The following is a 24,329-nucleotide window of genomic DNA, read 5'->3' as shown; positions in this document are numbered from 1 at the left end:
CTGATCCTAGCCGTACCCTTCCCGCTGTCCCCTCCGAATTCCTTCTTGATCCGCAATTGAGTGTCGGACATCACCTCGACGACCTCAGCGATTGGGGAATGAAGTGATTTAGGGAGCACTATCTGCATTTTGGGTTGGAACTCTGATAGGAAGTGGGTACCATCGCCGATGACTATGCAAGGATCCACTTCCGAGATGGATACTCGACCAGTGCCGGGTCTCGCCTCATCTGCAGCTCGAACGACCGGTACTACAATCATCATCAGAGCTGGTCTGATTGGATAATAAGAGACCCCGTACTGCTGCCCTGAAGTCTAGCGAAGAGACCAATAACTTTGTGTTTCATGCTCTTTGCCGCAACCAGAAACCGGACTTTCCTCCGCGTTTCTCGATATACTTCCAAGGCCAACAGAAGATCGACGAACTGTGCCAAGGTAATGAACCTGCCGCTGTATGTTAATCAATAGCACATACTTGATTGTTATGCGGAGCAGCCACGAAGATGACGGGCCCCTCGCGGGGAATGTGGAATGCACCTCGCGGACGAATCTCTCGGAAGAAAATATTGAGCACCGTTCTCCAGAGGGCCATGGAAAACTCGTAGATCGAGTCCTCGTATGTCTCTAAAAGATTGATGCCGGCCATGGTGAGGAGCACAGGACGCGCTACGCGGTCAAATACAGGACAGAAGGGCTCATAGCCTGTACCATCAGGCGACAAAGACACTAGTCATAGCTTGTAGTCCAAGTGGGACCCCAATGCGAGGCGCGGTCACGTGGATTACGTCTTGGCCCTATGTCTGTTTCTCCTCGATTTGGTCATCTACCTTCTTGTTTTGGTATCTCTCCGTCATACCAAGCGATCCCACGTGCCCGTCCATGACGTCCAGATGCGTCCAGTCATTCATGATCCCGCCGACTGATTATTTCTGCTGAGCACGTCGCCATCGCCCATGTCGCTGCCAGCCAGCACAGACGTCCTCATCGTCGGAGCGGGTCCTACGGGACTCGCTTGTGCTCTGTCTCTCCTGCACGTTGGATGCTCCAATTTCGTCGTGGTCGACTGCGTGACCCAGGGTCAAAACTCCTCACGCGCCCTCGCTGTGCATGCTGCTACCTTGCAGGTCACTCATTGCATGAATATGTCTCTTGTTACCGAGCGATATTAACGCCGCGCTGTGCTGCACAGGCCCTCTCACGGATTGGATGCTCAGAGCCCCTCGTGGAAGCGGGGATCAAAGCAAAGTCTCTGCGAGTGTGGACGGACGGAGTATTCACCACGACAGCCAGCTTCGACGCGCTCGCGCCCTACACCCCCTATCCTATGTTATTGATCGTACCCCAAACCGTAACCGAACAGGTCTTGGGAGACACGCTGCGCAGTCGCGGCGTCGACGTTCAGCGGCCGCTCAAGGTGGTTGACATGAAGGTCGACAAGGAAGACCCACAATTTACCGACGTTCACTTTGAGGACGGCCAGACCGTCCGGGCTCGCTGCGTCGTCGGCGCTGACGGTGCCAGATCCACAGTGCGCATAGTCCACATTCAACCCTTCATAACCCCCTGACGCCTCTGTAGGGGCGCAGCGTCGCAGTCGTGGGCTTCGTCGACCCCGACGGCGAGAGCGTCGCAGACAGCGAACGCCTCTCCCAGGTCATCGTCGCCGACGTGACCTTCACGCGCGACCCATTCCCCACGATCCCCGACGCAGGACCCGTGATAATCCCCTCCTCTGACAGTTTCTTCCTCACCATCCCTCTCCCAAAGGTGCCAGACATCGACGACCAGTTGTACCGCGTCATAGTCGGCATCCCCCCTTCCATGGGAGAGCCTCCGATCGAGCCTCCGACCGAATACCTCCAGTCACTCGTCGACGCCTGGGGGCCCAAAAGCATCTCACAGGACTCTGGCTCCGACTCTGAGAAGCCTGCAGCGCCTCTCATGATCTCCCGGATGATTTGGTCCTCCCACTTCCGAACGCGCTCCGCCATCGCTGACACATTCCTCACGCACCTCCCGACTGCCGCTCCGGCAGACGACACGGACGCGCGAGGCAGTCCGATCCTCCTCATCGGCGACGCCGCGCACATACACCCACCGGCGGGAGGACAGGGCATGAACCTCGGCATCCGCGACGCCATCGCGCTCGGGCCTGCTTTGGCTATGTATCTGGAGAGTGCCCAGTCTCCAGGCTCCTCACAAGCCGATTCAGAGGGGCAGTTGCGCCTGTGGGCCGCAACACGCCGTCAATACGCTCTGACCGTTATACAGATGGTCAAGCGACTTATGAGGATCATTGTTATGCCTGACAAAACTACCTGGATCCTGGGTATCATACCGATCAACCTATACAGGCTGCGGAATACGCTTATCAGGCTCGTCGCCAGGTCGCAGTGGTGGCGGATGATGACGGCGTGGAGGTTGAGCGGTCTTGCATTTGGTGATGATTTCTGATGAGCAATTTGTATAACATCGCTTATTGTAACATTAGCATGAATCTCGGCAACAGCCGTTTGAATGTGATGGTTTGAGAACCAGTTCAGGCTCAACGGGCAATGGACGGCCAATCTCCGCATCGTACGACGCGCGAGAGCATGACTGAGCACTAATGTGCAACCGAGATCACCTCGCTGCCAGCGCAGCGCCCACTTCCGTGACAATGTCCCAAACGTCCGCCACCCAATCCTCAACAACAACTATCGCGGCCTTCTGCCGCTCCACGTCCGTCGTCATGTGCCGCGCAGATACCTCATCGCGCTCCCGTGTCTTCCCGAGGTTGTCGTACACGATAGCTAGCAAGTACTGCACGTCCTGCAACGAGCGGAAGATCTCGAGCTCGGTGTAGTCTTTCTCTGCGGTGAGCAGGTATGGGAGGCACTCGCGCAGAGCGTCCTCTGAGGAGAGTTGTCAGAGCCAAACAAACGCGCATAGGAGGAGGACGAGGACGAACGTGAAGAATCTCCGGCGGCGATGATGCACCGTGCGAGGGTGAAGCAGGCGAACGCTCGTTGCTCCAGCTCGTTGCCCTCTATAACCTATGATTATACATGATGATGACGAATTGATGCGGGATGGGAGATGACGCCTACCTGGGGCATGATCTCCTCTATGAGCCTCCGGGACCACTTTGTCATCCCGAACTCGAGGCCGATGTCCGCGAGGATGATAATCGCCGTTCTGTACAAGCCGTACGTACCGTGGAACTCGGCGTGCCACAGAGCCGTCAGCAACGGCTCCACCCATGCGTGCGCTTGATCGACTTCCTACCAATGCGGTCAGAAACGCATGTACGGATCCGCCATCTGATCACGCTGGTCGGGGACAAATACTCACCCGCATCTGCATGACCTCATAGAGAGGGTCGCGAATGATAGAGCCTAGCGTGGGCGTCGACCAGAACCAATACTCTCTGTTTCTGTAGAAACCATGTGGCCGCCTGTGTTTCAGGAAGTCTGCGAATTGACGCTCCTGACGCCTATCAGTACGCACAGAATGAGTATAACGGAAAGGCCGGGAGAGCTTTGGGGTGAACACGAACCGACGGCTAGCACGCAGCACAAGGATGTGCCAGATCTCGCCCGCCCACGAGTGATATTCGTTCAAAGTCAGGCCTCGCCAGACATCTGGCTCGAGGAGCGTTGCGATAGCCTCCCGATATCGACCTTGACGAGCACGCTAAATGGAAGCAGATTAATAAGCCCCAGTCATACTCATCAACTCTACACCCACATAATAAGCGCGATTGAGTGTAACCACAAGGCGGTTGTGGTCGTCCCCGCCTGCCTCAGTGAAAGCGGTGACAATGTTCTCCTCCACCTGTGCCACCTTGGGGCACCCTGAAATACGATAAATGAGCGATCAGCGCAAGAAGCAGCTTAGCGGACACGCACCATGCATACTCCAGACGACGCTCTGTACAGCGTGTTGGCCCCACTGCTCAGATTCCACAAACGGAGCATGCTGGATGTCGATCCAGTGATCGTACAAACCGATCGCTTGGACGATCTTTTCAAACGACGCCATTAGTGGTTGTTGCTGGACGTCGGTTAGCAAGCGAGACGCGGCTCCCAAGAGAAGTGATCCCACGTTGTTCACTTTGATCAGCTTTTGCACGTCATGTAAAACCTCGAGAGGATGCAGGTCCGGCTGTATATCGTTGATGATCGGTTTCTGCCCTCGCTCTAGTGGTGCCAATCGATGAAGCATGCTATGCATGGTGAGATGGGCGTGCGTGCATAAGAGACTGCTGTCCCGCTGTACCTCATGCAATGTTGTAATGTAACTTTATCATTGCTTGTGCGTGCCACGCCGACAGCTTCTTGGAGGTACTGCCCGCGGCAGCAAATCAGCAGGTTGAATAAGACGCGGTGCTGCTGGCGAATACCTTGCGACATGCAACGTATTCATGATTGAGGTAGTGCTTGCGAGCCAAACTCAGCAATGCATGCTGTCGAAGACCTCTATCATCTGCGTAAATACCGATATTCGGTCCATTTCTGGCGATAACTCACGAATCATTGCCTTCGTGGAAATGTTGTTCGAAGAACCGCCGCAAACTCTCTGTAGCAATATTTTCATCTCCCACAGCTAGACCCTTTTCGAGTCTGTGTCATTTCTGAGTGATCACGAGATAAAATATTAGCTGCAAACACCTACGCAGCATAGTCATCACTAGTTGCAGAGGGCTTCTTGTCACCATGTGTTTTGTAAATTTCATAATCTGAGAAATAGAGTAGTCGGCAAGCCGATCGAAGGACAGAGCACGATGAAGGGTACCAATGGTCAATGAATCTGGAGTAGCAAGCGAATAACCAGGAAGTCCCTGAGGATATTCATTGATAGAGCCTGCGACCCATGCTTTGTAGTCTCTTAAAAGGCTGGATACCCCAATGAATGAAAGCTTGCGGAAGCTGACGTAACACCTCCGGCAGAAGAAACCGAATAGGGAACGGCGGTTCTACAAGCACCCCGATGTGCATGAGCAAAGGATCACTACTCTTCGAGGGAACACGCACGAAGCCCATACCGCTCTGTTGCTCCTGGTCAGCCATATATTGTAATAAAAGGAAGACTTGAGCATACCTCGTCCTCATCCTTGTCAGGAAAGAGTATGTTCAACCCTCGGTGAATGTGAATGCTTGAAAGCGATAACAGGTTAAGCGGTCGACTCACCTTGGAAGAATTCACTCAGTTGTTCTTCGGTATCGAAATGCGGAGCCTAAAAAGCTACATGAAAACCTGCCTAACAATAAGATATTCGGCACTCACCTCGCTTGCGTACTCGCGACAGAAGTTCTGAGCAGTTGACGAGTCGACCATAGGTGCCTTGAGTACTTCAGCTTGTATCTCAGCATACCCTCGTGGTTCGGAGACCTGGATAACGAGTGAAGGTGACGCGACTGTATGCGCAAAGCTGTCAACAAACCTCGGCGACCTCACGCATGAGGATACGATATAGATGCAGAAGGAAAGGTGGTGGAAGAGAACCGTTGTAGCTATGGAACGCCAGCATCATGAGCTTGAGTATATTGACATGATGGGGCCTCAGAATATGTCTGGTCGGTAGCACGTTCACAGAATCACTCATGTTGGGCAGCCACAGCCGTAATGCGCATGGAGCGTTGCAAGAGGAACTATTCGACTATTCCTTGGAAGTCCCTGAGAGGCAGAGACACCCTCAGCGGAGAACGATGGTCCCCAAAAAGCAGATATCCCACCAGCACTGAAGAGGCTTGTCGGCTGAGCAACGTTAGTGGAAGCGATGGACGCGCCACGGACGCGTACGAGATGCATCTGAAGAACGTGGGAAACTGCCCGCAATGAGCGCTGAGCCGTGGCGCTCTACTTGTGGCATGTACTACTGGCATCACTTTGCGTGAATCGGCATGGCTATCAGTCTCGGCCGCAAGAGGGCAGCGCAGCCATCTCAAGTGCGTAAATGCTGCATATACTATAGCTACCTCAGAGAGCTGACCACTCGATTGCTCAATCTACAGCGGGCGGCGAAAAAGCGCAAACTGGGCAAGGATGCAGATTTAGGAAAGAAAGTATCCTCTAAAGTAAAAAGCAAGGGGAAAGAGAGGGCTGCAGACCGAGAAACAATACCTATTCCTGCGAACGAAGATGATGTGGAGTTATCTGAAGACGATCTCGACATGCTGGAAGAATATGGCAGTGCTGTAGCATTTCTGAGTACGTTGGACGAGAAAGGAATTGCAAGGTGTGCAAATTATTGCAATCTGAGCATTGACACGTTCTCAATCTATGTTTTAGGAGCAAGAAGGAGACTGAACGACTACACAACATGCATAAGCCCATACGTGGCCCCGTCGAGGATGATTTACCATCTGTGGACTCTCACGACGAGGATGAGGACTCGTGGAGTTCAGGGATTAGTGAAGACGAGGATGTTGGATTGTCGGGTTCAGAGGACGAAGGCGACGAGCCTTCATCGAGTTCAAGCCCTCGGCGCAGACAGAAGCAGAAGCAGAAGACCGATTCGGACGAGGAGATGTCATATGAGATGCTTCCACGGAAACGCAGGTCATCGTGGGAGCCAGAATCCGATAAATTGGAAGGGATCGAGCGTCTTCCTATCAAGCTTGCGGATGGACGGATACAAAAGAGTACTAGCAGAGTACTTCTCACGAAGGGCGAGGAGAGTGCAGAAAGTGATGAGGAAGATGCGACTGGTGGAGTCTTCAAGATTGAGCAGACCTATAAAGTGGAGGATGTTTCAACTGGTGCTCGGTTTGGACGACCAGCCGTTGTGGACGTCATTGGGAACAAATCTCGCAAAGCTCGTATACAAGGGGCAAAGGAGCAGATTGCCGGCATATGCCAGGATATCATTTCGGATCCTGAGAACAGCGTACGTCTTTTGAGCTGTTGGTGGTACAGAAGCACTGACGTATGGGCAGCTAGGCCTTCTCAGACGGCTGCACACTTTCTCTCTTCCAGAGATATCGACATCCACTCACCCTGAACCCGTTCCCAACGACGCCGTGATTCGCAAGTTGACAATTCTTTCTCAACTGGCGGTGTTCAAAGATATCATACCTGGCTACCGTATCCGTGCTCTCACCGACAAGGAGAAAGCGGAGAAGGTGAGCCAGATTGTGCAACGTACGCGGGACTGGGAACAAGGGCTTGTCAGTGTGTATCAAGCATACCTCCGCATATTAGAAGGGGAGCTCAAAGGTATGCTGGCTGTTCGCGAATGTGGCCAAATGTTGACCGTGACTCAGCGAAGAGTGAACTTGCCGAGACCGCCCTGCATTCCATGTGCTCGCTGCTAGCAGAAGTGATGCACTTCAACTTCCGAGTCAATCTCATGACCTGTGTCGTCGCATATCTGAGTCGCAAGTCATGGAATCAGGTGAGTCTCGTCGTCTGACGTGAAGCGGTCCCGAGCTAAGCCTCAACTCTAGTCTTCTGATCTATGTCTGAACACTATCATCAAAGTGTTCCGCGCTGACAGCACCGGCGAAGCATCACTGGAGGTTGTACGCCTGCTCAATCGTATGGTCAAGGAGCGCAGGTTCAACGTCCACCCAGAAGTGTTGTCTTCTTTGCTTCACCTTCGTCTGAAAACGGAACTTGGCGTCCGTTCATCGGAGTCGAAGGCTGACAAGGAGCAGCAAGGGAGGATACAAGGGAAGAGAAAGGGAAAGGGCAAAAAGGTCGAACAGCCACATCTTAGTCAGAAGATGAAGAAGGCCTTGAAAGAAAGGAAGGAGATCCAGAAGGAGATGCGAGAGGCTGAAGCCGAGGTTGACAAGGAGGAGCGTGCGGCGACTGTAAGGAATGCCTTTCTTGCGCTTAGTGAACGCAACGCTAAGCTTCTCTTCTGCTCAGCAAACGGAAACCTTAAAACTGCTCTTCGTTCTCTACTTCCGCATTCTCAAAAACCCGGATCCTACTCCTCTCCTACCGGCTGCCCTCGAAGGCATTTCCAAATACTCCCACTTGGTGAACATCGATTTTTTCAAGGACCTGATGCAGGTTCTGAAAAATATCATGGCACGCGAACCGGTGGAGGGAAGCGAGCATGGGCGCTCGGATCAATTGATCGATATGAGTACGGCACAGCATCAACTGCTGTGCATTGTCACCGCCTTTGAGCTTCTATCCGGCCAAGGTGAGCGGACCATTGCGGTGAATGGCACGGTTCTGACCTTGCGATGCTGCCAGGCGAAGCTCTCGACATCGATCTTACCGACGTCATCAACCGCCTTTACGCCATCCTCCCGTCGCTAAGCCTTGTGCCTGACATCGAAACCATACCCACGGCTGCCTTCAAGTCTGAGATCCGCACAGTTCGGCCGCAGACCGTCGCGGATATGCTATTTCGCGCACTGCATCTGGTGTTTATTCCCAGAGCGTCATCGTCAGCGGCTCCTCCGTGGCGCGCAGCCGCTTTTTCCAAGCGTCTCTTGACAGCAGCACTGCAGTGGCCACCGGCAACGGCTTGTCGAGCGCTGGACTTTGTGGGTACCCTTGTTGAGCGAGATCCGAAGCTCGAGGCTCTGCTGTCAACCGAGGATCGCAGCGGCAACGGTGTATACCGGCCAGACTTGGATGACCCACAATTGAGCAATCCGTTCGGCACAACGTTTTGGGAGCTGTATCTTCTGGAGCACAAGCATTGGGATGCACGCGTTCGCGATCACGCACGGAAGGTCCTACACATCACATCTGCGTAGCAGTATATATATTGAGCCATCCGGCGGAAGAAGTCGAAATAAGAACTAGCGGCTACATGCTTTCTTTTGTCAGGGAAGGTGTCATGTTAGTATATCTACAGAGATTCCGGTGCTACCGTCAAGGATACAGTTTTGGCGAAGAACGGGCAACAAGATAACATAAGGCTGATGTGGTCCGTCGAATTTCCCAGAAGAGTTAGTGGGTCCGAGGGATGTGGTAGTACGTCTCCGTGTGTGTCGCGAATAGCTACGCGAATGTGATACGGTTACGTCTACGAGGAACGGTCAAAAGTGCCTCGGCGGATTCCTTGACGCCGTATTGGAAGCGCGCGCTGGCTGCGTAGAGCCGAAAGCCATTCCGGATGAGAGCGAGACACCATCGCCACTGCCTGCAGCATGCATCATATCCGTCGCCTGCAATGCGATAGATTGGCTGTATGTGGGATAATGCGACGGGGAGATCGGCGGTGACAGCGTGGGTGACGAGGCGTGTGCCATTCGCCACGGATACTTCTGAAACCCTACCAGCTCGACTGCGGGAGTGATGCTAGTAACCGACGAACGATCGAGGTTGTACATCATCACGGCAAGGACCTCCCGGTCGACGATGATCTGCTGAGTTATGGCGCTGACTGCTGTAGATGATGATGACACGTGTCAGACACAGCATGAGGACGGCGCGAGGTGGAGCGTTGCATACGTACTTGGGTCCAACCACCCACACCGACTCAGCGACGAGTCAGGCAAGTTAGCGATTACCATGGGCGACGTGGCACCGCTACTACCCGAGGCAGACGAAACTTCATGCGGAGGAAGCACGAATGTGCCCCATTCCCGCGATACACAAGCGGTTCCTGCCCACGTCTTCGTATAGCATCTCGCAACTGTGCTCCATCGGGAAGCGAACGACACGGCACCCTTGATTCCTTGGAAATGCGGTGCACCTTGCGAGCCGCCGGCAGGAAATTTGACAGTCAGGCGCAGCATGGCGCGAAACGATATCGGTGACTCGTTTGCCGCGGGTGCCACGCCAGACGCGGTCATCAGGCGGTCGACGTCAGTTGAGGAGAGAGAGATGCCATCCGTCCACAAATTAATGCCGCGCAGGCGGTTCGGAGGCTGTACGGGCTGCTGTGACACGGAAAACTCGGCCCCATCTGATACAGGACGTTGCGGAAGACCGAAGAGGACGGGATCTGTGGACAGTGGCTCGAGCTTCACAGAGGATGAGCGTGGCCGGGACGCAGTAGGACCTGCCTGGACTGGTGGGGACGCAACATTGGTTGACGCGATTCGAGGGGAATAACTATCGAAGATGGGTGAATTTGCGGCCAGCAAAGAGGCATCTAGACCGTGTGGAGGAGCAGATGCGCCGAGGTCGACAGGGAAGTCGAATGAGGGAAAGTCCGGCGTGGACGAAGCCGATGAAGACCACGAAGAACGCCAGTCAGACGCGTCAAGGTTGCCGGATGTTGACGGCTCCGGCGAGCTTTTGCTGGTAGTGCTGTTCGGAGACGCGAGCAAGCCACCTTCCTGGAAGAGCTCCTCTCCTCCGGCCACGAGAGCAAACTCTGGATGAACCCGCCGCCAAATGTTAGCTGCGGGGATAAACTCAAGGAGCGTGCACGGACCTGGCTCGCCCCTCCACATATTGCGTAAGACCTGGATGTGACTGGCGACCTGCTTCTTGGACCGTTCGATTCCGTTCTTCCTGAGATGGTCGACCAAGAACTGGTTCCTCCACCTACTGCGGCCACGAGAGTACGTTGCCCATGGAGACTCCCAGTATTTATGTAGGCCTACACTCTCGGCGACGCAGATCAACGATAGATGAGCTTCTAGCAGATCGACCGAACGCGTAAACATTCTCACCGTCTACGAATATTAGCTCAACCTCTTGAGACCAGACTTCGCTGCCGTCCTTGAGGAGTTTGTGGTGCTTTCGCTGTGGGGTCAGAGACTTTGTGCGCCTGTCATTGAGAGACTCCATGCTGTCGTTGGAGGATGCAGAAGAGGTAGATAGCGTTGAAGACGAAGAGGTCCAGTGTTGCGTATTACTGAAGGGTGACATAACGCAGGAGGAACAAAAGGACCATGTGAAATGGCGGAGCAATAAAGGCAAGAGCAGAGGGAGAAGTGGAAGCTCGGTGGCGGGGGAGGGAAGGGGATATATATGCGAAACGGGCACTGAAATAGGTCAAAAGCAGGAGTGGCATGGTGATAGGATGGGCCATCGAACCCAAGCAGACGTAGCCGAGAAGCGTCGTGATCCGGGTATGGGAAGAAAGACCCGCTGATTTGGAGATAGCATGAACAGCGCGCCCCTGTCAGGAGCTGGGGAGAGAATATCAGCGTAGCAGCACAGGAATGGGAACGAGCACCGGACAATCTGGGCCCGGTGACTTGGGCGGCGGTGCTGGCGTCCTCGAGCGTAGCGTCTGGAGGACAATTGACAGGTTCTCATGTGGACCGGTGATGAAGCGAGTTCACACCGATACGACTGTCCTTTGAGCCTTCCGGAATGGGACAGCGACTGGAAAGGCCAAAAATCCGGGGTCGGCGGCGGAAGAACAAGGCCGGACGCCGTGCACGGACCACTCGCAAGATCAGTGTCGGTGGCAGATCGTCCTCCCAGCGGAAGCAAATCTTGTTTGGGACGCGCACGCGAAGTCGGTGCAAATCCAGCAGCTTCGGCCCAGCAGACTGTCCACGCGCTCTCGGGCCAAAAACTCTGATCTTCCTGCACAGGACTCCGTCATCGCTCACACAGTGCATCAGTCAGTGAATCATCTTTCCAGTGGGGGCGTCCTGGCGACCCTGCCTGTTCGCCACCACCGCGGAGTCCCAAGCGGAGCATGAATCTCCGCCACTCCGCCACCGGGCCTGGGCGAGCGTTTCGCCCAACGCTCAGCGTCGGAGCTTTCAGCTGCAGCCCGGGCCTCGTCTCCACCGCCATGGGTTCCACAGAGACCCTCACCCAGAAGTGGTTGCGCCAGAACATCCAGAGCTATGCCAACAGGGACACCGTCTTTGCACATGTCGATGCGGTCCTCCTTCGGCACCCTACTATCCGTCCAAAGACGGACGTCTACAGTTCAGTCACACACCTGATACACTACCGTAATGTCGCTCATACCATGGCATCCTTCTAGCTTACGACGACGGTCGCACACAGCTCCTGCTCTGCCTTCACGGCTTGCTTCCCATATCGTTCCGCGGTGCCTCGTACAACATACCGATAGCCGTGTGGCTCACCAGAGAGTATCCCAGACAGCCTCCTATAGCATACGTCGTCCCCACTAGCGACATGCTTGTCCGAGCGAGCGCCGACGTCGACGTCAGCGGAAGATGCCACATCGAGTATCTATACAATTGGGACAAGAAGTGCGAGGTCCGTAAACTCACGTTCACATGCCTACCGCCTAGCTCATGTGACTCTCACGCGCCTAGGGCTGTAGCCTAGTCGAATTAATAGAAGCTATGCAAGACATTTTTTCGCGCGTTCCTCCAGTGTACGCGAAGCCGACGCGCCCATCGTCCTCGCAGTCGGCTCCACGTCCGCATGTGCTTGGGCACGATTACTCTGCGCGTCCTCCTCCACCGCTTCCTGGTACCTCGTCCGCTACTACCCCACAGCCGGCTTCCCCGTCAAACCAGAATGAAGAGCGTCCACCCCTTCCAGCCAAACCGGGCACATCCGCTACGCCGTACGACAGAGCGCCGAGCGTGCCGCCCCAGAGACCTCGGCATAACAGTCGTGATCGGTCTCCGGTTGTATTTGGAAACGTACGGTCATCGCCTTTTCCCCCGCACTGGCGTTTGCTAATTGTCCTTCGTCACCGCCGATCGCTTACCCCTAGACCGACTTGGAGATGCGTCCGCCGCCCCCGCTCCCCCCTCATCCACCGATCGCACCGGGTATTTCGTCCTATAGCAGCTCCCCGATCCCCCCGATTTACACACCACGCTCATCGAGTGCATCGATCGAGACGGCGACCATAGCCCTACCATCATCGAGTAATTTACCGCGCGCTCCGGCCACCCCGGTGCGGGCTGCAAACCACCATCTTCCGATGCGAGTGCCTCATGCTGCATACCTGTCAGGCCCTTCCTCGTCTTCGCCACCCCCTGTACCTCCGGTGCCACATTCCATATTATCCCAGCCCTTTCTTGGTCCTGAGCGCCAAGCATATTCTCCCCCGGTTTCACCAGCTGAGAGCACGCGCCTGAGCGCGCCACAGCCATTGCTACCTCCTCCATTTGTTTCTTCTCCACCATTCGCAGACTCGCATCCGCTACGTCGCCAGATACAGCATGCCGCTCCTCCCCCGACTTCGATTCCTCCTCCGGCGTTTTCTGCGCCCCTTCCGCTCCCGCTACCGGCACCTTCTAATCCCCCACCAGATCTTCTTGATGCTGACGACGCGGCTGTATTAGAGGCGGCGGTCTCTCCTCCGTCCTCACCGACAGCCCCGCCACGGCCACCGAACCCCGAGCTTCTTCGGCTGCATGCGCAGGTCCACGCGAAAATGCAGTCGGAGCTCGCGTCGCTCTCCCATGTGATGGCACTTGACGCAGAACGGCTGCGTGCGCATCAGGCGGATCTACTTGCAGGCGAGCCGGCGATTCGCGATGAGATGGCCCGACTGGAGGCCGTTCGGGATGTTTGTCTCACTGTGGCGGATCGCATGCGCGCGGTCGTGGATGCCGGCACTCAGAACGTCGCGGAGCTGCGTCGGAAGGGCGACCCTGAGGTGGACGAGCTCGTGTGCTCCACCACCATTGTCCATAACCAGTGAGTGATGCTCGCTGACTGCAATTCGGAAATAGCTGTCCTCGTTTTTGATTCCCGAACCGCCAATCTACGCGCATTCTGTTGGATAACATCTGACTGGAGCCATTTATCCTTTTTCAGACTCATCAACCTCGTCGCGGAAGACAATGCGATTGAGGACACTATTTACCATTTGCATCGCGCCCTGAATACGGGTCGGATAGATCTCGAGCGATTCATCAGGGTGAGTTCTATTTTCCTCCATTCCTTCTTGGCAGAAACTCTTCTCGGTGTCAGGAATTGCTGATCCACTGTCTGATTCACGTATTCTTAGACCGCGCGTGTGCTCGCGGAGGAACAATTCACGAAGCGCGCACTCATCGAGAAGATCCAGGCCGGGCTCCCACAGGATGATTCTGATGCTGTATGGTCGGTCCCTCCCGGCTGGCACTACCAATGATCAGGGCCTATGACTCGCTTAGCTGTTTCGCGGTCCTCCTCCTACAAGGTTGAAACGCAGACAAACTCAGTTGATTGATGGGGTGGTGTCATATGAGGGGGCGTCATCTCCATCGGCGTGCTTCATCATCACCCCCGAGCCCGCACCGGACAAATTAGCGTTAGGAGCGAGACTCCTCAGCGCGCTCTTAATGGGCTTCCTGCTGACGATCTGTGGTCGGCTTCGGAGGCGTGACGTAGCAGACGAGGGGCTCACACGAGCCGAAGCTACGAGGGAGAATCGCGCGCAGGCCCCGATCCGCAGCGTCTGTGTCTTCTTGGCTTAGCGTAGCAATTGTACTCCTGCGTCCGGGTCGAGGCCTCTGTACATACACCGTACCCTCTTCTCACCATTGTGTGCCACACTATTGGCCGGTCTGGTCAGGAGAATCTAAGCTCTGGAAATTCGATATATCGACAAACCACACAAGCGCGAAGGGTTACAGGAATGGCAAATACTAATGTTCCTAATACTCATACAGGTAGAATCGCAGGCAAGGAATACCGTTAGCTAACGCATTATAAAAATGGTGGAGACTCCAGTCCAGCATCGGGAACACCATGATAGACAGGGGCGTCTGGAGCTCACACGCTAACATAAGTTAGAGAAGATACAAATCGAAGTGAACCACCTAATTCAAGATTCGCATCGCCGCCAATTGTTGTTGAAACAACCCCCAGATCTCGCACTTCCTTAACCGGAAGCAGTATCCTTCGCGCCACCTGACGCAGATGAGCTGAGCTGCCCAGTGCTGCCCACCCACCTCCAGACACGCAGCTCATCGCCACCTTCCACCTCCTCGAGGTTAGTGCGCACATTCGCATTGCCCTCGACCACGCGCTCCACGCGCTCCCAAAGGCGCTGGCGCTTGCCCACAGAGTGTTCTTGTTGAAGAACGAGGTCGCGCAGTTGCACGGAGGACAGGTACGGGCGTGGAGCCGATACAGGATCCGTATGGTGCGACATTTCTTGGTTCCGGAGCAAGTCGAGCGCGACTTGCACGAGGGACGCGACGCGCTCATTCTCAACTGCGTTCTGGGCCCGTCGGCGCCGTAATGCTAGTATGCCCATGACCAGCACAGCGGTACCTGAAAGTTCGGTCAGGCATGAATGATGATCCGACCAATAGAAGGTGGGACAATGGACAATAGTGAGCTGTCGAAAAGGAACGTACCGACCACGGACTTCCTCCACTCCATCCAAGCGTCACGAGCTTTGACTTTGATAATGCAGTCCCAGCCCATCGTAGGGGTCTTGTGCGCGATGTACCGCTTGCCTCTGTAAGCAAAACGTCAGTGACGTGTAGGGCCCAAGCACGGAATGCAAGAACGTACTCTGCCTTATCCTCGGCCATGAACACGCCGCCCCAATTCACCAGCTGCTGTATCGCTTCGTTGAATGTATCGTCTAGCGTGGAACGTAGATTGGGCTATGAAACAATAGGCGTCAGCTTCGGAGATCGATGGAATGCAGCAGAGAACCAACGCACCGCAGTCTTCTTCCTTAACTCGTCCTTGAGTTTGTCTAGCTCAAAGCCCCATCGCCTGGCCTCCGTAAGGTCATCACCCTCGGGCAGACCAACCCCGACGCCCTCGCACAACCTCCTTCCTCGTTCGGCCGCAAGGAGTGCCTCCACTGCCTTACCCAGAGCACCGATATGACGCTTGCGCCGCGGGTCCTCGACGCACCGCGGAGGCAATGCCACCGGGCCGACTCCGGGCAGGCCATCGGATAACAGCGAGATGGCAGAGTATACGAGCTGCGGGACATCCGCATCGGTCGCGAACAGGCTGCCGGGCCGCGTGAACACGGTGAGGGAGGTAGATGGGGATTTCGGCGAGGGAGTGCCAGGTACGGGCAGGAGAGTGAGCAACGGGTGTGGGCGCAGAACGTATCCGTTCTCGCAAGTCATCGTGGACGGCGTACACCTTGCATGTTTGGGACAGGGCGTGCAAGTCTCCGGATGAGGAATAGAGAGGACGAACGGCAGCGGGCAAGCTTCCGCACCCGTCGTGGCGATTCTGTAGTTCGAGTCGCCCTTCGCGCTCCTAACAGCAGCGGACGGAGGAGGGGTAGGGTACCCCACCGGAGCCGTAGTGTTTGGAAAGTAGAGCGTTGTCCTGTTCTCCCTATTGCAGCTGTCCACAGCTGCATAGTACTCCTTATGGCTCTCCAGAATCGCATTCGTCGTCTTGCCGGTGTCGCAGAACCCAATCTCAGACGACTCATTCTTGTATTGATATAGCAGACCAGAGCTTGCGAGAGCGAGAAGGGCCACGAAGCACCGCAGCAGTAAGGAATGGCCCCCAGCTGCAGGTTGCTGTCGCGCAGGTGCAACTTGCCCGCCTTCCGAAATTCGCTGCGACACCGCAAGGACTTCTTCTCCCACTACTGTATCTGAACCCACGGCCGCCTTTTCCTCTACTGCCTTCTCTATTCCTCCTTCTGCTTTCTCCTCCGACGGTTCCGGCTGAGCCTTTGCCGATTCTTCTGATATCGCCGTCCGGAGTGCATCCAACTGTTGCTGCTCTTCCAGATCAATGCTTTCTTCCGGCTTCGACACTCGCGGCACAGGCTGCGCCATAGGCACAGCAGGGGCACTCTCTGCCTTCGGACTGGGTATTGCACGTTCTCTCGCCATGCCGGGTGGCAGTCGCGGCGAAAACCTGCCCGAAAGTGGCTTAATTTTTGATGGCGATGCAAGCTTCGAACCAGAAGGAGACTTGACTTCAGCGGATATCTTGAAGAGAGATGAAGGTTTAATCGATGGCGTTGGTTTGATATTGAACATTTCTTCTGGCCCCTTTTCCCTCTCAGGAGATGAGATGTACTCGGGAGGCGCGGACATTGACTTCTGCGATTTGAGCGAAGCTCGTGAGGGCGCGGTGCGACGGGCTCGTGAACGTGCTGGAGACCGACGGGTCGGTGATGACTCGGCACCAGACTGGAAGACGTTGTTATCTTCCCACCCTGAATCCTCGGGGAAAGCATTCGAGACACGTCGAGCTTGAGATGCTGCATCGGTTGTCTGCGAACAGCAGAAGATCAGCGCTGCGAAGTGCATCCGAGATGCTACAATAAAACGAACGCTTTTCTTGCTCCGACCGACTTTGTGCACTATGATGTCCTCTTCCGGCTCGCTCTCTTCTGCCACGGCTGGCTCAGCTGGCTTTGCATGCCTTCGTCGCGATGGTCCGCCAAGAGAGGGCTGTGCAGATGCCCTGCGGCGTTTGGCCTAACAAAGGAGGAGCGGTCAGGAACAATGAGCGAGCGCCGTCGTCCGGTATGTTACGCACAGGGGCCGGCTCCTGTTCTGCAGGTGCAGGAGACTCTTGTTCCGCTGGTGCTTTAGATAACCGACGGGATGATCGACGTACAGGCTGCTCGCAGAGTTGCCACGATCAGCGCGAACTGGAGGCGACGATGCAGACAGGAACGCGCACCTGGGGCTCTTCGCTCAGCAATTTACCGGTAGCACCATCCTTGATGCCGCGGTTGCTAGCCTTGCGATTCTCTTCTTGCTGCCTCTCTTTCTTGAACTTGTCGATCTGGGGCTTGAGCTCCTCCTCCCATATCAGGACCAATTTGCCCTTGGTGTACTGTGAAGGATACTTGATGTTGTGGTACCCGAAGATGCCTAATATTTGCTGGATTGTTAGGGAGTACGGATCAAACTTCGGGTCGAGGTAGCTGCCAGAGTTTATAAGCTCTGCAGGAGTCGGGCGCGACATTGTGCAAGGAGGCGCGAGGTCGCCGTGTGTGACGATGAGCGCAAGGGAATGTTTGATCGCAGCGCGTCCGGTTTCCCACGGACTGCAGGCACGTGAGACCATCTTATCTGATAACTCCGGCATTGGACTTGATCTCGCTTGTTGGCCGTCCATCCGCGTAAGCTTGCCGTCCTCGGCTGTGCGCTCCAGCGTACCATGGCTGCGTCGTTCGCCCTTCTGCCGACGCCATCTCAAAACATCGTAGCTGCATCCGAAGGCTGCGCACGTCGACAGAGTCATTGAGAAGCATCAAACTGACGTCTTTGCTGTCTGTTCGCCACGACCTCCTAATGGTGAAATTCCGGCCGGATAATCATCCGGCCCCCTAGCAAGAGCATATATAAGGACGTGCTACTGGTGATATCCCTCCTAGACGATATTCGCATCCTGCGCTCATCAATCTAACATGGCCACCTCGTACACTGTCGAAGATTGGCAGCGCTCTGACGCCTACCATAACTCCTTCCTCATCCCCCCCGACGAGGCTCTTGAGCGTGCGCGCAAGGCTAGTGACGAAGCGGGCCTGCCTTCCATCGCCGTCAGCACGGCGCAGGGCAAGTTTTTGAACCTTCTCGTTCGCTCGCACGGCGCGAAGAGGGTTCTCGAAGTTGGCACTCTCGGTGGGTCAGTTGCATTGTCCATTATTCAAAATCTCTGATACTATGCTTTCACATACGGCTGTATAACAGCTATTCAACAATCTGGCTTGCGCGCGCCGTTCCCCAGGACGGTCAGGTAATCACCTGCGAGATCTCTGAGAAGCACGCAAAGGTATGCCTATTCGCGCTGCAGTGCGTCACAACGTCCCTCCTGACGCGAGAATTTCGCATTCAGGTCGCCCGTGACAACATAGCCCATGCTGGTTTGGCGTCCAAGGTCAAGCTCCTGCTTGGTCCCGCCGCCGAGACCCTCAAGACTATGCAACCTGACCAGCCCTTCGACTTCATCTTCATTGATGCCGACAAGCCGGGGAATCTCACGTATCTCCTGGAGGCCAAGCGCCTCATCAAGAAAGGGGGTGTCATCGTAAGAGAATTCGTTTTCAGCCGTTGCAATGGAGGTTCGACCATTCCTTTCTTTCCAGATTGTCGACAATGTCGTCCGTCATGGTATGGTTGCCAATCCGAATGCCGACGACGACAACTCAAAGGGTGTTCGTAAGCTCCTCGAGCACTTGAAGACGGATAAAGAGTTGGATGCGACAACCATCGGGACTGTTGGTGAGAAGGGATGGGATGGTTTCACCTATATTGTCCGTCTGTGATCTAGTGATCACTCCGTTCCTGAAGCGAATGCTCAGTGTCTGTAGCTCAGTGATTGTTGTGCGTTGTTATTTGTAAATCGCGAGATTCGCTATATCATCGTCTGTCGCTATAGCGCAACATGGCATTCCTTTCCTCGCATGCGAGTAAGTGAACTAACAAATTTGGAATGTAGATCAAAATGTCCAATCGCAGAGAGGAGAATCGACGAGTAGTGTCCATGCACAGCAAGCGAGAAATGGTATCAAAATATCGACACTGTCCGCAGAGCATTATCCTGGCTAGAGTAGTACTGAATGAGCACAAACAGTATTAGTAGACGACACGTATGAGCGTCCATAACATTTTTGGCAATCACGTTTAGAGGGCGAGGAATACCGCTGCGATAGCAGCAACGCCGACAAGGCCGCTGGACATGGCGGTGGAGCGCGCGCCATTGGTCGCGGCCGCGGCCGTCGAGGCCATCGCGGACGAGCTGGAAGCAGTCGACGATGCTCCCGCGGCTGTCGACGAGGATGCGCTCGCTGATGTGGTGCTGTTGCTAAGTGCCTGGCTGATATCTTGAGGAAGCACCCAGGTGCCGTTGGAGGCAGACATGTCGATCGTGCCGTCGGCTTTCATGACCTCCGGGTTCGCAGCGAGGAATGCGCGCGTGTACCTGCCTTACGTTAGCCCAATGACCTGACAACGATGGATCGGTAAGACGTACAGAACGTTCTCAGCGAACAGGGACTGCGACCACTCCGGCATGGCTCCCATGTCCATGTTGTCACCCCAGGAGGCAGCAGCCGAGTTGTTCTGAATGTTGCTTGCGGCGTACATCGCGGCGAGGGTGGAGCTGTTCGCCAGCATCGAGGACATCATGGTAGCGACGGATGTGTTGGCGTTGTTCTCGACGCTCGGGGGGTTTATAATACCGAACATGCCCTTCTCGCTGCGCACAAAAACCTATCAGCGATTCGGGTCAAACCATGATTCACTCGAATCACATACCAGTGGCCAGGGGTGGAGCAGAAGTAGAATACCGGGTCCGTGTCGTTGACCATCTCCGTGAACGTGAAGCCCTTATCATGCTCGCCGGTGGCGAACGCGTCTGTGGTCTCGTTACAGATTTCAAGCTCTGAGCCCTTCGTCACAGTGTGATTGTTCGCATTCCACATGTAGAAAATGGTGTCTCCCGGCGTGGCGTTCACGGCAAAAGGCACGAACCGCAAAACACCCTGGGTGGGCGCGACAATAACAGTATGTGTCGTGCCACTGGAGGTGCCAGTCGCTGTGGTAGCAGCGTACGTCGCGGAGGCGGTGACCGTTGCCGAGGGTGCGCCAAAGGATGCGATGCACTCTGGAAGACGGGTTGATCATCGTGGCATCGAAGGATGGGTGAGAGGTACATACGTTGCACACATTCAGAGTATTCGTACCCGCCCCAGTTCGAGCTACCAGATCCATACGAAACGCTGACGGAGGTGGCAGCTGCGGTTGATGTAGCAGCAGCGGACCACGTGTATTCTGTGGTCGCCGCCGCCGCAGTCGCTGATGAGGACCACCATGTATCATCTGAGGACGACACAGTCGCAGCCGCCGAGGATTCCCACACGTACGCAGAGCTAGTAGCAGCCGCTGCTGCAGAAGACACTACATCTGATGACATAGAGTCAGAGGAACCCCAAGAGGATGCCTCGGTGCTCATGACAGCGGCAGCAGAAGATGACCATCTCTCTGCAGTGGATGTGGCAGCAACCTTCGTAGTATCCCAAGAGTCTGCGCTCTCAGACGCACCCCATGAGGCGGCCGTGGCGGAGGCAATATCTCTGTGGGATAAATCCATGACATGAGCTGAATACAATAACGAGTTTATGTACTCACGACGACACAGCCGCAGAGCTCTCTTCACCCCAGGTCCATCCTGGGCGAGGAAGAGCGGAGGCATAACCAGCCAACAGAGCGGCGCTACCAACGAATGAAACGAGTCCTACCATTCTAGCAGGCTAAAGAAGGAATGTGTGTCGAAGTTAAGGATACCCTCGAGGCGTGCGTCGTCGAAAAGCGAATTCTACGCTATAAAGGCCTCTCAGAGGAATGAGCGATGGACTTCTCTATCAAAGAGGGGTGATCTAAACAGCAATGGGCAGAATCAGTGCATCTATTTACTGATGACCAGTTGTAAGCCATGCTTACCTCGAACGAAGGAAATGTCGAGATCGACTCGACTATGACAAGAGAAAACGAACGAAGAAAAGGGGGAGGGGTGGGGGGACACGACTTTACCGATGCAGGATCAGCTTATATCTGTTAAGCAGGCCGTACTCGCTCCATCGAGGGAGGCTTCCCAATGTCATAGCGACGATCGAGAAGACCGAAATATCATGGCAGATTCGCATGGTGTGCATCTACCGAGCGGGTAGGTGGACGATGCCATCAGGATGGTACCCAGGGCTACAACCAATCCATGCGAGGCATCCCTGTACCCAATCGCATCTTGACGTTTGCAGGCAGTTAGCTCGCTGTCTCTACGAAATGGCAACTCACATCCCCGAGTATCCCGCGACTACTATCTGATAGATGCCATTTTCCGGTAGCGAGCCTCCTAAAAGGCGACCTTGCGCCTTTACGGGACCTGGCAGGATCTGGCGCATCGCAAGCTCCGCGTAGTCATGGCTCTTTAGCGCCAAACCTGTGGAAAATGCATTTGAATGTAATGATACGTTTGACAGGATATGATTGTCCAGCTAGAAGTTGGCATGTGGTGAGATGTATCAGCCTCATGTCGCAAGCACCCGATGCAGGATATCTGCTACAACATGATCTTGATGTCAGCATATCATCTCGAAGGACTTTGTCTGCCAAACATACAAATGGAATGCCTGAACTATGGGCTAGCATGCGTTATTGAACCTGGCAATGAGGCACACTAGATCAGACGGACAAGAGCGCAGATGGTTGCCTTGTCTCCCGACCATCGACATCATCTTCCCGAAGGTTTCATCCAGGATAGCGATTGGTCGAATGTGAACGCACACTACAACCATAGTGCGATTCCATGACGACAAGTGGCACTCCAAGTATCGAGTCTTCCACGCGGAATGAAGGTCCCGGCGAAATATCACCGGTGTCACTGCAATCGCTCGTTGTGCGGCTCAGCCATTGTAATAAAGCAAACTGTCCACGCGCATCAGGCTTGAAGCTGTCAGAGCTATGCAAGACGAAGCAAGACATGTGGACTTCACTCTATAGTAATTCCCGACGTCAACAACCCAAGACGCTCGCGTATAGAAGTTGGCTCACAGAAATCTCTAGAACGACAGCATGGTAGGTCATGAGACGTGGTACGGCATGAGCAGAATGAACTCTAAACTAAATACCTTCTAGAGGTGTGCAATACGAATAACGAATGAAGTATAGTCCCCCAGAGCAGCAGAAAGACTTTCAAGCCCAGCAATGAAAGCACATAGATGGCAATAAATACGTGCTTGTGCACGATCTATTCTCGTGTGAAACCATCATGAAGTCCCATACATCGTCGTGAGCATGCATTCAGACTGTCTGAAGCCGCACGCTCGAAGGTAGACCCACGCGACCCGAGGCTTTTCTCTCAACGGAAGGCAACGGCGGACGATAACCAGTTGGCCGTCTGCGGAGAATTGGATTTTCTCCTGGAGGAGGTGGAGACACAGCTCTGAAAGAACTGGGTGGGGCATCATTCCTCGTGACGCGCGACGGCCTACCCCTAGAAGACGTGTATCCCGAGTCACTCTCCCCATCCTCATCGTCCGCAAAGCGGACTCTGGCATTGCGTTTCGCGAGACGAAGTTCCTTCAATCGGTTCATGGTATCTCGCGACGGTGTCGTCGCGTGTACCGACATACGCGACTGCACAGAAGAGGTAGACGATGCCCGAGAGTGCGAAGGTCGCCACGCAGAGACGCTGTCGTCGCGATGGGCTACAGAAGGGGAACGCTTCTGATGGGGAAGAGCTGTTCTCCCGCGCTCCACTCCAACGTCGGGCATCTGCTCAGCCGGGGTTGGGGATGTGTTTCGCAACCGGTTGATAACTTCTCGGTCCCGCCCATCAAAAAGCCAATCAGGAAGGTCATTAGCGTCTCGCGCCTTCTTCAAATGGTATGCCTTCATCGCTCGTGTCAGCCTAGACTCCTGTCCGAGCGGTGTTTCTGGGATGAAATGACGGTCAGGCGAAGTTGAATATGATTGATACGAAATCATTACCTTCATCAACATCAGGGGAAACAGTGGTCCCTAATGCCTTATTCACATTCACCCGCAGATTGTCAGCAGCACTGGCAACTTTGTTCCAGAATGCAGTGCGATACCCATCGAGAGCTCCGTTCTCGGTCGCACTGGGACTGCTGGCGGATCCAAACCTTGATGCAGTCTCCTCCTTTTCACCATGATGCATGTCGGCCTTGTCATATTCGGCTAGACTCGTGCGAGAAGACGCGTATGATGTGGGAGAATGCAAGGAGTTTTGCGAGATGGAAGACCCAGAGGAGGAAGATGCCCACGATGAAACGGACCCGTCTGATCGCTTCCGCAGTGAGACGAAGCGCCTGAATGAGCTCGGGCTCACCGAAGGCGCGGGCTCCTCTCTTTGTAAAGGGACTGACGGCACAGGTAGCGGAGGAGGCGGAGGTGCGAGGCGGTCATGTCGACCATGATTGACCGAACGCGACCGCCGCGAAGGACCGGGGCGTAGATCGGCGATGGAAAGCTGTTTACGCAGCTGCGGAACAGGAGGAGGCGTAGGAGCTGCGCGAGATGGGATGTATGCGTCCGCGTTGCTCTCGATGTACCGAATGCTCTCGCGGTCAGGCATCGGCTGTCTCGTCCTGGAAAGAGAACGAGAACGAGGTGCAGGAGTAGCGGGCAGCCCGATGCGGACACTTGGACGACTTGAGAGTGCCATTGACCTCAGATAGCGCGATAGCGTGAAGAAGCGTTGTCAACCAGCAGCGAAGACGGCCGAATACGATGATGCACAGCACAGCTGGCGAAAGAGAACGAACACCGCACAGTTAGTGCTCTCGACTGCAGGGAAGTGCGAAAGGCTCAGCCGACTAGGGCGAGAGGAGAAAGTGAAAGTAGAGGACAAGGAAGAAAGGACTTACCGCTACCGCCGGGCCTTTTCTCATTCGCCTTCACGACGGTCGCACGTCGGCGCTCCTCATGGTCTGCACGATGTCAAGTGTTCGGCCATCACGATAGTACATTTGCGACGCCATGAAGGCACCGCAGTAGAATTCGAATAGCTGTATTTCATGCATTCCGCTGTATCTGCCCAGTCCTCGGACGATCTGACCCGCGA

The 24,329-nt window shown here is 54.9% G+C and overlaps 10 protein-coding genes across 10 annotated transcripts in view; 4 read left to right on the top strand and 6 right to left on the bottom strand.

Annotated features, from left to right (window-relative positions):
- LAESUDRAFT_747111 (uncharacterized protein) overlaps positions 1 to 742 on the bottom strand; it is a 7,815-nt gene extending 7,073 nt beyond the window's left edge. Inside the window, exons 1-3 of the mRNA XM_040911456.1 lie at positions 475 to 742; positions 301 to 424; positions 84 to 250 (exon numbers count right to left, since the gene is read on the bottom strand). Coding sequence (XP_040769125.1) covers positions 84 to 250; positions 301 to 424; positions 475 to 645 — 462 coding nt within the window. The 5' untranslated portion in view covers positions 646 to 742. The remainder of the gene's footprint in view (positions 1 to 83; positions 251 to 300; positions 425 to 474) is intronic.
- A 210-nt stretch (positions 743 to 952) lies between these two features.
- On the top strand, positions 953 to 2,453 carry LAESUDRAFT_692173 (FAD/NAD(P)-binding domain-containing protein; the record flags this gene model as incomplete). The annotated part of the gene is made up of 3 exons (XM_040906115.1): positions 953 to 1,123; positions 1,189 to 1,527; positions 1,578 to 2,453. The coding sequence occupies 3 exons, from the start codon at positions 953 to 955 to the stop codon at positions 2,451 to 2,453; spliced, it is 1,386 nt and encodes a 461-aa protein (XP_040769124.1).
- A 168-nt stretch (positions 2,454 to 2,621) lies between these two features.
- On the bottom strand, positions 2,622 to 5,586 carry LAESUDRAFT_755040 (uncharacterized protein; the record flags this gene model as incomplete). Its single annotated transcript, XM_040911985.1, has 18 exons — positions 2,622 to 2,893; positions 2,950 to 3,034; positions 3,089 to 3,262; positions 3,333 to 3,474; positions 3,538 to 3,674; positions 3,729 to 3,835; positions 3,890 to 4,034; positions 4,086 to 4,206; positions 4,260 to 4,327; positions 4,384 to 4,459; positions 4,511 to 4,603; positions 4,656 to 4,719; positions 4,776 to 4,956; positions 5,015 to 5,029; positions 5,082 to 5,119; positions 5,172 to 5,217; positions 5,268 to 5,372; positions 5,425 to 5,586. The coding sequence occupies 18 exons, from the start codon at positions 5,584 to 5,586 to the stop codon at positions 2,622 to 2,624; spliced, it is 2,031 nt and encodes a 676-aa protein (XP_040769123.1).
- A 257-nt stretch (positions 5,587 to 5,843) lies between these two features.
- On the top strand, positions 5,844 to 8,704 carry LAESUDRAFT_809322 (nucleolar complex-associated protein 3; the record flags this gene model as incomplete). The annotated part of the gene is made up of 8 exons (XM_040914133.1): positions 5,844 to 5,929; positions 5,996 to 6,219; positions 6,273 to 6,870; positions 6,920 to 7,199; positions 7,247 to 7,377; positions 7,430 to 7,798; positions 7,857 to 8,139; positions 8,193 to 8,704. The coding sequence occupies exons 1-8, from the start codon at positions 5,885 to 5,887 to the stop codon at positions 8,702 to 8,704; spliced, it is 2,442 nt and encodes an 813-aa protein (XP_040769122.1). The 5' UTR covers positions 5,844 to 5,884.
- Positions 8,705 to 8,818: 114 nt separating this feature from the next.
- Positions 8,819 to 10,969, bottom strand: LAESUDRAFT_267335 (uncharacterized protein). The gene is made up of 4 exons (XM_040901783.1): positions 10,577 to 10,969; positions 10,336 to 10,503; positions 9,409 to 10,275; positions 8,819 to 9,336 (listed from the first exon to the last, which is right to left on the bottom strand). The coding sequence occupies exons 1-4, from the start codon at positions 10,773 to 10,775 to the stop codon at positions 8,990 to 8,992; spliced, it is 1,581 nt and encodes a 526-aa protein (XP_040769121.1). The 5' UTR covers positions 10,776 to 10,969; the 3' UTR covers positions 8,819 to 8,989.
- A 294-nt stretch (positions 10,970 to 11,263) lies between these two features.
- Positions 11,264 to 14,372, top strand: LAESUDRAFT_720609 (UEV-domain-containing protein). Its single transcript, XM_040907850.1, has 6 exons — positions 11,264 to 11,797; positions 11,857 to 12,095; positions 12,155 to 12,490; positions 12,565 to 13,499; positions 13,620 to 13,722; positions 13,813 to 14,372. Exons 1-6 carry the CDS (start codon positions 11,659 to 11,661, stop codon positions 13,936 to 13,938), a joined length of 1,878 nt encoding a protein of 625 aa, XP_040769120.1. The 5' UTR covers positions 11,264 to 11,658; the 3' UTR covers positions 13,939 to 14,372.
- A 298-nt stretch (positions 14,373 to 14,670) lies between these two features.
- On the bottom strand, positions 14,671 to 17,708 carry LAESUDRAFT_734247 (uncharacterized protein; the record flags this gene model as incomplete). The annotated part of the gene is made up of 7 exons (XM_040910494.1): positions 14,671 to 15,065; positions 15,152 to 15,255; positions 15,312 to 15,406; positions 15,467 to 17,005; positions 17,066 to 17,212; positions 17,274 to 17,357; positions 17,421 to 17,708. The coding sequence occupies 7 exons, from the start codon at positions 17,706 to 17,708 to the stop codon at positions 14,671 to 14,673; spliced, it is 2,652 nt and encodes an 883-aa protein (XP_040769119.1).
- Positions 17,709 to 18,153: 445 nt separating this feature from the next.
- LAESUDRAFT_783252 (O-methyltransferase family 3 protein) lies at positions 18,154 to 19,467 on the top strand (the record flags this gene model as incomplete). The annotated part of the gene is made up of 4 exons (XM_040913865.1): positions 18,154 to 18,371; positions 18,437 to 18,518; positions 18,582 to 18,773; positions 18,832 to 19,467. The coding sequence occupies 4 exons, from the start codon at positions 18,154 to 18,156 to the stop codon at positions 19,009 to 19,011; spliced, it is 672 nt and encodes a 223-aa protein (XP_040769118.1). The 3' UTR covers positions 19,012 to 19,467.
- LAESUDRAFT_643145 (uncharacterized protein) lies at positions 19,370 to 20,660 on the bottom strand (the record flags this gene model as incomplete). Its single annotated transcript, XM_040903765.1, has 4 exons — positions 19,370 to 19,667; positions 19,719 to 19,943; positions 20,003 to 20,351; positions 20,405 to 20,660. The coding sequence occupies 4 exons, from the start codon at positions 20,658 to 20,660 to the stop codon at positions 19,370 to 19,372; spliced, it is 1,128 nt and encodes a 375-aa protein (XP_040769117.1).
- A 1,883-nt stretch (positions 20,661 to 22,543) lies between these two features.
- On the bottom strand, positions 22,544 to 23,930 carry LAESUDRAFT_755033 (uncharacterized protein; the record flags this gene model as incomplete). Its single annotated transcript, XM_040911984.1, has 2 exons — positions 22,544 to 23,178; positions 23,234 to 23,930. The coding sequence occupies 2 exons, from the start codon at positions 23,928 to 23,930 to the stop codon at positions 22,544 to 22,546; spliced, it is 1,332 nt and encodes a 443-aa protein (XP_040769116.1).
- Between the last annotated feature and the right edge of the window lie 399 nt (positions 23,931 to 24,329).

This window comes from Laetiporus sulphureus, assembly GCF_001632365.1.
Source record: "Laetiporus sulphureus 93-53 unplaced genomic scaffold LAESUscaffold_3, whole genome shotgun sequence".
In the NCBI taxonomy this organism is placed as follows: Eukaryota; Fungi; Basidiomycota; class Agaricomycetes; order Polyporales; family Laetiporaceae; genus Laetiporus; species Laetiporus sulphureus.
The sequence above is the reverse complement of the archived record's forward strand: the minus strand, read 5'-3'. Positions and strand labels throughout refer to the sequence as shown.